General features: G+C 36.7%; 1 protein-coding gene across 3 annotated transcripts in view; it reads right to left on the reverse strand.

Moving 5' to 3' along the window:
* The window catches only part of LOC142978357 (uncharacterized), a 162,709-nt gene that overhangs the window by 1,461 nt on the left and 149,187 nt on the right, over nucleotides 1–12,061 (reverse strand). For 2 of the 3 annotated variants that reach the window (XM_076122777.1, XM_076122775.1), the window contains exons 1-2: nucleotides 6,531–7,037; nucleotides 27–4,407 (exon numbers count right to left, since the gene is read on the reverse strand). In XM_076122777.1, coding sequence (XP_075978892.1) covers nucleotides 27–4,407; nucleotides 6,531–6,593 — 4,444 coding nt within the window. In that variant the 5' untranslated portion in view covers nucleotides 6,594–7,037. Of the gene's footprint in view, nucleotides 1–26; nucleotides 4,408–6,530; nucleotides 7,038–12,061 lie in introns of those variants that run through there. The other variant, XM_076122776.1, reaches the window with a different exon arrangement.

Below are 12,061 nucleotides of genomic sequence, written 5' to 3' on the forward strand. Positions count from 1 at the left end.
ACCGTGCACGAGAATGGACCACGTACCTGTATTTTCTTTTTGTGAATTGTGAGTTTGCCTTTTAGTTCTCCACGGGACTACGTTCGTTGGCAGTGAGTTGCTTTGACTAGGAGTACAATCATCTGTTTGGTCTACCGACAGCCTTCTCAGTTGCTGATTCATTGTCTGGACTAATTTAGGCGAACTTAACTCATCGCGAATCTTATTTTCAGATTCCTTCTCTCTATCATTTACATTCCGTGATTTCACGTTACTGTCAAGCTTAAATATCGTCGCCAGTTCCTCTGACGAGTTGTATTCTGTTGAATCAGCCGCGTCTTTTTTAATTTCTAAGTCATCTTCGTATATAGATAGATTAACGGAAGCCCTGTGAGCAGCTTCTTGCTTACTGATATTTTGTGAGACTTGGTTCAACTTTTCACTGGCTTCCGTTATACCAGTCATTTTATCTGAATTCGTATTACATTTCTCAATGTTTGATATCTTAGGCGTGAATAGTTTTTCGTTTACTTGACAAATACCAGCAATCAAGTCAGATATACCATCTTTAAGTTCTTTGAAAGCGTTAATTTCATTTATTTCTTTGAGTTTATCGTCAGTATTCAAAAACGGATTTAGAGAGTTAATCACTGGTGGCTTCAGTTCTGGTTGACTTTCGGTCTGAGTCACGACTTTAACAGCATCGTCCTTCACAGTGGGTGGGACGACGTCAGGTATTAATTTACTTTCTGGTATCACAACCGTTGTTTCTTGAGCCTTTAATTGTTCCTCAGCCTTCGCTATATAATTCGAAAGCTTTAAGCTTTCATCTTCGAAGTTGAGTTCTTTTTCAAAACTATGTTTAAGTTGGTCTTCTACTTTATGTAACTGGTCTGATATAGCTAAAAGACTATCTTCAGTCTTCTTACCTTTAGAATCTTCCACTGGTTCGTTAACTACCTTGTCCTCTTTCGGTTCAATAACAATTTCTGATCGAACATTAACAAGTTTTACTTCAGGGACTGTATCATCGTATGATTTACTTGTCAAACCGTTCAGGAAATTTTGCCTACTATCAGAAATTCGACTTTGAATATCTGACTTCTTCTCATTATTGTTCCTATTCTTGTCGAGCTCAGCTAAAGCTACGCCTAACTTATTACTGGTATCCATAGCTTCTTGGGCCAGCATGCTAAGGACCTGTTGAAACTCATCTTTTGAGGAACGTTTAGATGCTTGGGGAGATCTGTTTGATGGTGATGAGCTTTTGGACTTATCACAAGATGGTGGCTTAGCAAGATGCTTATCGTCACTATGAATGAATGAATCGTCTTTTGCAAAATGATGAGTGGGTGCATGTGTGTTATTAACAAATAGACTGACAGTGTTGTGTCTTTGCTTTACCTTGTTACGAGGGTAGTGCTCCTGCTCGTTGTCGTTATTCTCAAACGTGTTACGAAGCCGCTTCATGACATCACTGTTACTGTGTGTCTTTTGTAACGTTGCCATCTTGCTCATGTTCAACGCATCGTCGATCTCCTTCTGTATCATAGTGAAAATGTTGGCGGATAGAGATCTAACTGCCCTTTTCTTTTTAAGATTAGCTGCGGCGGAAGAATCTTTAGTGAACGGATTTTCACTGTAATTCTGATTATTATTTATATGTCCATTGTAGTCTTCCCCATTGAATAGTGCAGAATGTCTGCTGTCTTTTCTGAGACTTCTATACGCTAAGTCGTCAGACACAAGATCAGGTGATCGCCTGGGTATAAACCTTGATCGGCCTTTATTTTCTGGTGTTGCATGAAGGTAATCGCTCTGCGGAGCAGGTGATACAGGTCCAATAGGTATACCGAAAGGCGGTTGCGGGTCCATTGTCTTTAATCTATTATTAGTCTGCTTTATATTTCTGTACACAACATCGTCATAGACTATGTCTGGCTCGTTTCTCTCCGACTGCCTGTCATCGTCTGACGCATACGGTACATAGACCGGTGACGCAAGCATATAACTTATTTGGGATTGAGCTTCTTTATAATTAGGCTTCTCTTTATTTACGGAATTCAGTCTTCTGAATGCCATATCGTCTTGTAACTTATCAGGTAACGTCGATCTTCTCGGTACGCGTCTGAGAGGAGTCGTCGGCTGACTCCGCAGTTGTATTTCGTCGTCGTTTCCATTCCAGTCGTTGAAATGGTCGTTAAACTTCGGTGTCATTAACTCTCGACGTTCTGCTCTGTCTAACAAGTCCTCATCACCCAACCCTAAACTATTGTAGATAGCTTCCAGTTCATTAAGAGCATCGTCGAGGTTAGTAGATTTTCGTCTCTCTGAACTTTTTTCATCGTCAGACGGCATTTGATAGATACTGGGAACATACGTATCGGATTTGTGTCTAACGTGTGTTTTGGACGTCGGCGAAGTAAAAGTTTTCGGTGGATCAACTGTAACAGATCGCTTGTATTCTGTCGTCGCCTTCCACACTTTGGCATCGTCAGTTGTGTCAACAGACGAAGATTTAAAAGCGGTTTTATTTTTGTTTTGGATGTCGGTGTTTTCTTGCCCCACTTTGTTTTGTTCTAAATACGGAGCTGTTCTATTCATTTGTGTGCTGTTTGAGAAATCACTGCTACTCCTCGAGTTAGCGTATATGCTTTGTTGTCTCCTCTGTCTCTCAGCATCATCAATCTTCTTCCAGAATTCCGACGCATTTCGGGGTCTACGATATACACTTTCAGCTACGTTTTGCGAAGCTTGCGAGTCACTTAAGTATTGGTTTTCATATCCATTTTGACTAGTTTTAATGCTAATTGGTCTTCGAGATCTTGGACTGTGATCTGCGTAATATAAATAATCATGTCTTAATTGGACTGGTTCTGGTTTAACGATATTGGTAGGACCTATCGATTTCCTCCAAGGAGGTGAGTTTACATAGAGTCCGTAATGATTTGGTTCTGCCGAGACGGAAGCTGGTCTACGAGGCTGCTCATTTTTATATTGAATGCACTGTAGATATTCATTATTTTGCATCGCGATGTGATCTTCTGAGTTAGATATCGGTCGTCGCAAGCCATTAAAACTATGACCGAGCGTCCTCTCTTGACTTCGTCTCATTATCCTTTCAAAGTCATTGTTAGGTACACCGTGCATCGCAGTTTGTTGAGTGTGAGCCATTCTGTCAGCTATTATTGGATTATTTTCGTAGTACATTGATATTGGGGTGGCGACTTTCCTCTGCATATCGCGAGGGGGCGGTACTGGAGGCGCTTTCTCCTCTCTCTTCACATTAGTTAAGTTCCCTAAAGGAAACTTGACGCACATTACGTTCTCTGGGTTCTCGTACTGATTACTAACACTCCTTTCTCTGTTATTATTAGCATAAAGCGATTCTCGTTTAATATTGTTACTAGTAGGTATGGAATAGTTAATATGTTCATTGTTAACTTTAGCGTTAAAGTTAATGGAGGATGGGTAACTTTGCGTCGATGGGAATGATGATATTGATTCGGATTTCATAGGACGGCGGTTAACATCATTGGCATATAATTGTTCATTTTTAATTTTCTGCGTCTGATCACGTTTACACGTTCCGTAACCACTGCTCTGACTTGTCGGAGTTCTTGTCAACATTTCGACCTCAGCCTTCGTGTAACCTTGCTGCAGGAGTTCTGCTTCTTTGTTCAGTTGGTTTTCTTCGTCTCGCGACAATCTCTTAATATACCTCTCATTCCTTGCACTCCTCGACCTCTTATTTAATGAGCTATCACGTGATCGCATCAAGGAATCATCACTTCTAAATCGGATCATGAGTGATGAATTTGATGACTTCAGTGATTCTTCATCGCTGCTCGAATCACCTCTTAAACTATTTCTAAGTGCTTCGACTCTGGCTTTCAGTCTACCTTTCCTCGTTTTCCTCGCAGGCGTCTCCAGGGTCGGCCCTCCAGATCGAATCGAAGTATCTTCTCTTAAACTGAGGGATTCTTTGGATTCTCTGTACATTTCTTGTGCTTTACTAGCACGGTAGTTGATGAAGCCCGCTGAAGGGTCTGAGAGCACGCCATCGTCAGTCACATCTCTAAGGTTAGGTTTCGCCAAGCTTTGTGCTCGCCTTGAATCCCTTATAACTATGTGGTCGAAATTGTTCACCGCTGGAGTTTTCTTTTTCTTCTTAGATTTTCTTTTAGATGGTGACCGTGTGCTGACACCTTCGTCGCTCTCTGAGGAAGTGCCACTTTCATCTTCCTTCTTCTTTCGTCTGAAGAGTTTGCCGATTGACCACTTCTTCTCTTTCTTCTTGTCTGTGTCTTCTGGTTGTGCGGGGCGCTCGACGCGGCGCTGTACTGCGGCGTATTCTTCTGTGTAGGGACGGTATGCCGCGCTCGATGTCGACACGTCCCGGTGAGGAACCGGTGGTGAGTTGACAGCCTGAAATTGACAAAAAATTTAATCAGCTTGATGTCAAAGAGTATGCTATAACGTAGACTGTAATCCTAGACTTAATTCTAAAAAATCCTTTGTTCTCTGTGAAAAAAATCTCATTTACGACCTACAAAGCTATTATGTGGGCAAAAATGACCGCGTGTACTAATTACAACTATGACAGTTGGAAGCAAAAATTTAGTGAAATTGCGCCTGGCTGTCTAGAAGAGTAATTTAGCAAGGACGCCAGTTTGGCACTGAGTCAAATGTAAAAATGTTATGAAAACTATGAGTATGTATTGTTTATGAAGTTTAAAGCGGAAGAGTTTTTTGTTATATTTGTATTATTTAAGTTCTATATCTGAGGTTAGTAGTTCAGAGTCGTATTGAGTACGATTAGATAACGAAATTCCGTACTGCTTGCGATTTTAGCTGTTTAATTGATACTTTACATAAATCAGTCCAATTTTAGAGTAAACATTGCATGTGCAGATGATATAATTTGCGTCAAACCAATATTTCAAAGCGATATGATAAAATAACACTTGTTTTACGAATGCATAATGAAATACATTTATATAATATGCGAGTACGAGTTTATTTTATTATAGAACCAAAATATTGAGATTACACAATTAAGAATAACGGTGCTTAAACACAAAACTAAACTAGTCCTGAACTTGTAAGAAATTTAATTTTTGTTAGCAACTCCAAAAAAAGTATAGACCTTTTACTAGCATTTACGAGTCATTTACGTTACTTTATGTACGCGTATCACATTTTTGCATTACACTACAGCACTATTATTGTTTAGAGGCGTTAAATTACGATAAAACAGCCAATAAGCAAAAAGATTATCACTGAATCGCAAAGTGTATCAATTGTTATCAAAAGCAAATTATGTCACTGCTTACGTTACAACAATTATTCTCTCAATTCACGTGACACCTATGTTTGAGTCTTTACGAGGTTGCTTGCAGACCAATTAGAATCAATTCTGTGGGGTGAATGCACTCTCATATATAGATACTAAATTCTACTCTTGATTCCGTCTGATATCGAATTAGCACAGAAAATACGATAGTACAAATAAACGTATGAACCATTTCAGTGGTTAGATTTAAGTGTTTATTATTTGCAGAAGGGCTATTCACTGATTTGTTTGTATAAAAAATGATTAGTTTTTGTTATACAAGCGTCACTAGCAAACAATTACATATAAAGATGCAAGATTATATTTTTATGTTTTACTCATTATAATAATATAATTACATATCACTATTATTGACTAACATATATGGATATAAATTCAGAGAGCCCATATTTACATTATTTATTAGCTGTCTAATATAATATATCCTGGCTCCTATACACATGGATCAAGTTATATCACCTGAGAAATCTTTACAATTAAAAATCTCTCGAACTCAATCCATCCGGCAACTTGAGATCTAATGTTTTTAATTCTTACTCATTTTATTTATTCTTTAAGACATTCGTAAAGAATAAAATGAAGGAAATATTTTGATGATCACTTTGTTACGATTAGTTGTATTTGTCAAATTATCAGTCAGAAATTCACGTTTGCTCCCAAAATCATAAACAAAACGGTTGTTAATTATAATGTTTAGTCGTTAGTTTATTTACGATTGTGTATGGGATCAGGTCAAGTCTTAAAACTGATATAAAGCGGCCTAGATCACGCGGCCAGATGTTCATAAACAGTATTATTAGTTGTACAATGTACATCGATGGGAATGAACTAAATTGTAAACTGAACGGTCCAGTTTTGTAGAAAACTTTGGTTACACTTTTCACTAGCTTCAAATAATTTTATAATATTTTATGTAACTGCATGTATTTTTATTAGAAAGCTGACTTTAATGATAATGAAAACGGATTCTAAATTCGCTGTGCAGAAGTAAATTTTTGCAGTAAGAGGTGGATAGAAACTTCGTTTTATAACGAAATTCCCATCGTCAGTTAACTTTATCGGACGATTAATTTAGAAATTCTGTCAGAAATTCCGTGGAAAATCTATTGGTACCACTAAATATTTCAGTATTTTTCAAAAAAAGTTACGTTGCGATGGAAAATATCGGCGAGTCTTTGTGAAATAGTTAACTTACAGGTAAAAATGATCTAAAATAATCATTGTTTGTCCTCTCGACGACTTCCAGCATGGCGACCATTTATTTTATTATTAAATAAACATCTATTTAAAGCACATTTATGTATTCACACCCACTTGTGTACTTTTGGCAGCACTGTCCTAACGTATGGTTTCGCACATTATTACACGAACGCACTTACATAAATACATAGTACTATCGATATTGCACTAAAAACACCACTAGTCTCACAAATTAGTCCTATATTGAGCATTTTTGTTATTAATTACAAATATTTTTGTCACTAACTAGATCACACGGATGCTATTTTAGCGAGTTATTATGTAAAATAGAAGTTTTCACTGCGTATTACTTGTTAAATTGAGATTCAAATTATCACGTCACAATTTGAAAACACTCGTAAGTATATCAATAGATACGAAACAAACAAAATATTAGTGTGTATTGTGGAGTATGCGCGCGGGCGCTCCGCGGACGGTGCGCGTGCGACTCGCGGGCAATGCGTGCGCGCCGCCGACTCGCGATAATTTCGGCCAACTACAGACAGATCGCGCCTTATCCTGTATTTCTTCGCTATAATAACACGCGCCCGATGCTCTACAAATCTAGTTATTTTTAAACTCACAACATTTTTTATTTAGATGCAATTCTCGTCCGAATGGAATCTACGCTTCAGATGTTTTTTTGGACTAATTTAATCAAAATAGACGTGTATTAAGGAAGTGGAAAGCAATGAATGAGTTGTGAATTTAGAAAAAAATATTAATGTTATTGATAATGGTCGTAGATGTCGACAGGAGTCCATTAAGAATCAAAGAATAGATGCAGTAGAAAAGAGAAACTATTATAAAGTGGTATGAATAAAATTCAAAGTTTGCAATATAGACGTTTTTCTTTCCATTATATTCGAACAAGAAGAGGCCCTAGAAACGACACAAGCGAGACAGTTTTACATATTAATAAAAATATCTGGGCCGTTATAAAAATATTCTTTACTATTTTATACCTGGATGAATCCCAAACAGAATTAGAACCATAATACTTGTGTTGAACATGAGGAAGATGTTTGATATCATAAATGTTGAAATTGAGTGACGAGATAATCATTCACGGAGTACAGTAAACTGACGTGTACTAAACAACTTATCGTTAGCGAAAGATTCAGAAAACGACGTGAAGAAAGCTTCGAAGGGAGCTCTAAATATAACTGGCTGAGTCAAGTGCACAACGCTGACGGCGATTTTGAAATACCATTCAATGTTCTCTAACTGTGTTATGAGATATAAGGGATAGACGAGGCCGAGGCACAACTCTATTATACAACAACGGATATTACGACGCTACGTAAACTTACACATCCATTGAAATATTTGTTTACAGTCACTATAATAACATCGTAAGAAAAACGCAATAGATTGTGAAATGAAAAACTGAATAGTTAGTATCTAATGACTGACGTCATTTCTCATTGGTGCCCGTTTGTTTTATGATATATTAGCTTTTGCTCGACTTCGCCCACGTGATAATCTGTAATTCTTTAACTCGATTGACCTGGAACTTTATGATCCGTACATCAATCATCCATGCCAATTAAATATACAAATTGTTAATATCTTCCGGCGCTATTCTTAACAAGAAACATTTTAAATAATTAAAGCAAGAATAACTCAGGACTAAGTAGATAATATTTCACATTAATTTGCTTTTAGTTTACTCCAAAAACACACGACAAAATTTCAATAACATAAACAGTAGTGAAACAACAAATACGGAATGTGGCGTTAACGTTATTTAAATAGGAATCAATCTTTTAGCTATAAAGGCTAATAAATCTCCGGCGAGATTTATTCGATAGACAGCAAATATACGACTGAGCACAAACAACTGAAATAGCTTCAAACGACGAAGGAGGTTTTAGAAAGCCGTAGCGAAAATTTATAAAGCGATTTTTGTTTTAGCAGAGTAAACGCAAAGACAAAAGTCCTTAACTTTCCCTTAGATAAGTATGTATGAGATCTTCAAAAATCAAGAGCAGTCTTCAAGCGCTCGAAGTACGTACTTAAACTAAGGTACCGTTCAATGCTTCTGTTTTTACCCCGTTAACATTTTGTCTAAATGCCAGCGCAAACCGTTCAGCTTTTGCAAGCTTTGCGTATAGCTATACGATCCCCTAAGGCCGCAGTCATCCAAAACATACGATTGCAAATGCTAATCTTGTGCCAAAAATACGCCGTCGAAGTATCTGTGTTGCTCTTTTTATTCGCTATAAAATGCATCACGAAGACAATGGCGCCCGGAATGCGTTCGATATTAGCGTTAAAAACGACTTCGTCTAAAAGCACGAACGCTTCAAATTCTTTCCCTTCTCTAACACGAATTTAAGATCCCTTTTAATTTAGTAATGGATGGGAAAAATGTCCCAAATTAATTCAGTCTAACAATGATCGAGTATTTTTAGAATCTCATTCCGTATCCGTCACGTTGGTCGAATGTCTAAACAAATTAAGCTATCTCTGTGGACGACACTATTCAATTAGGCCTGAAAAATGGGAGGGCTGTACTCCAACCGCTTCAGATTCACTCCATTAAAAATAGAGCTGAGACCGATTTATACCTTGTTTGGTTAATATTATTGGAACCACAGAACGTATACACATCAAACTATAGACCGGTGCATGTAGCAGTTATGAGACTCGAAATAGCTTTTTGATATTCAAATTATTTTTATATTTTGGACTAAGGAAGCTTCATGATAATTTTTATTCAAATAAGCAAGCGCAAAGCAGCTGGAAACTCATTAATCTTTAATTTTCTCGTCTTAAACATAACTTCCAATACTAATCGTAAAACAGGATTGACGCAGAAAATTCGGAGCCCTTCGCAATTTTTCTCCAAATTTTATTGAGGAAGTAAAACAAAATGTTGTTAAGAGTAAATGAGTTGTCGTCACATTATGTAGCTCAGGTAATTGCAGCTGAGGCCAAACGGAACGAAAATAGACGAGCTCTCGTACTATGATGTAACTCTTTGTTTGATCGCCACTGATTTGTTGCGATGTATATCATCGAAGATGTATATCACTCGTAACCGGCGGTCCTGTATGACAAGATGTATGTGAATGAGGCAAGGAAAGTTTTTAAGGATCGTACCAAGTGGCGTTCTTTGGTTTATGCCTACCCCTATGGGAGAAAGGAGTGACACTATGTATGTATGTTTCTCATTAAAACATGTGTTTAGTAGAGCAATTCTCTATAGCTATCAAGAAACTTCGTATTAAAATCTGAACAGCGCCTCTAGTGGGTGCCGCAGGAACTATTATTGCAGTACATTTTAACTGTCAAACTCTCAATATTTGATTATGTTTGCAGAGACTCATGCTGTAGTAATGCAGCCTAGTGACGTATTTCAATATAGTGTAACAGTTTCAAAACAGTTATTTAATAACGCAGTTCTTGTAAGTGGGACTTGTATGTAATTTGTATAACGGATAATTATCGGATGTTATTGAATATACCGTCATTAGTGCCATGATAGGTACCTAGTTACTGATATACCAATAACTGCTACTAAGTGACCACTGACCACCCGATTATAATAGGAAAGCAAACGTCGTTTTTCTTGCTTAACATAATGTTTAGTAAAAAGTGTTTTCTTCTTTTTCATATTATACTTAAAAGCTACAGGAGCTTGACATAATTAGGACAGAGATCTACAGAATTTTAACAAAATGAAATGTAATGAAATATGTGTCGTGTAAAAGTTTACGTTTTACTGTTTTCTTTGCACATTCATGGAACTTTTTCTCGCTACATAATTTTCCTCTAACCAAACTACGTCACAACGCGAAACTTAACCCATCCGTCTTTGAGACGCATCTGTCTTCCTTAACTGATGCTCGAACAGTCATTGTAACTGATGTTCGCTCGACACAGACACGACCGCCACGACACACGTCACACACAACTACGCACTTCCGCCACCAAATCACTTTTATTTATTACCTTTTTTCATTTTTCAGACAACAACACCGATTATGGTTTACTAACATCTTTGACGTTTCCTCTCTTCGTATACTTTTTATTAGAAGAAGATTTAAGTGAGTTTGAAGTCGTAATTGTAAAACTAATTCTGAAATAACTTTTACGCTTAGTAGCTTAGGAGGGCTACATTATTCTGACATCATAGATTATTATTATTGCCACTTGTTGTGATTACCTTCAGAACTAGTAGTTAAGTTTGTCTTTTTTTGCTTTTCAGAAACTATTTAAGTAGTCTAACCAATGCCATTTATCTTGTAAAGATCAAATGACATTCAACACGCGTAAAATAGCGTCCCTTACCAAATTTTTAATACACTTGAGAGCAAAATATTCAACAACAATACGGATTCCCAACATCACCAAGTTTCGTTCATAAAGTTAAGTGTATTGGTCTAACATTTGTTCCACAACTTTATACAGTCATTGTCACTATCGATTTACTAAACGACACTTCTATAAGTTTGGATTAAAGCTTTGCTTTATAAGACAAGTTTGAACAAGTAGGATTTCTTCATTCAGAAGTTTATGAGACATCAATTTGATTTATATTTACGTTTACGGCGACGAATAAAAATAGAACATCCGTCCTTTCAGTTTATGGGTATAAGACCTGTAGATCGGTTATATGGTGTTTAAAATAGGTATACGCTGATTTCAACTGATTTGATGGATATTTGTAAAACTGCTGATTATCGTATTATGATTAATCAAACACCACTCGTAGATGTTAAGAATTTGAGAAATTGCTTTACGCACTATATGACATAGACTACAATATGTTGAAGCGGTTCTTAGAAAATATTATTGTTGAATTTGAGGGTTTTATAATATCAAGTGATTGCCTCAGTGCCGAAGTCCGTATTATCTGACTGCCAACTAGTGCAAAGTATCAGGCCCCGGGTTTGATTTACAGATTGTACAACGTGCCTTTGGTATTTTTTTGATTTATATGAGACTATTCTCAATATTAGTCCGGAGTTTAGTAAAGTGCCCGATAAATGGCAATAGACTCGCCCTCTACCTATTACATGGGTCAAACATTTTTAATTGTAAAATATGAGTGTATTTTAAACACCTCTGCCTGCAGCTTCGGATGTATCAGGCCTGATATTATTATATATGTATATTATTCGGCTAATATGAAATTGCGTTACACTGTATGTATAGTGTATTGCGCACAACACGGGAGTTATATTAAAATCTGTTGACGTACAATATGTATGGCACGCACGACTCAGGTGTGGCTGTAAACAATCCAAATTAGAATTTTCCTATGAATCATGGGTAGTAAAGGTTGCCGAACACTGTCAACATGGGCAAGACTTTCATAACACAAAATTGGGGCTTATAGCTTTTTAGCTATTACGTTGTATGATTAAATAAGGGCAAATTTTAGTATCTCCTATAATATTCATTTATTTTAATTTTTTTCCTTAATTAATGATTTAATATAAATATACTAACTATCTTACTAAAAAAATATAGAAA

This window comes from Anticarsia gemmatalis, chromosome 14 (genome assembly GCF_050436995.1).
Source record: "Anticarsia gemmatalis isolate Benzon Research Colony breed Stoneville strain chromosome 14, ilAntGemm2 primary, whole genome shotgun sequence".
NCBI classification, from domain to species: Eukaryota; Metazoa; Arthropoda; class Insecta; order Lepidoptera; family Erebidae; genus Anticarsia; species Anticarsia gemmatalis.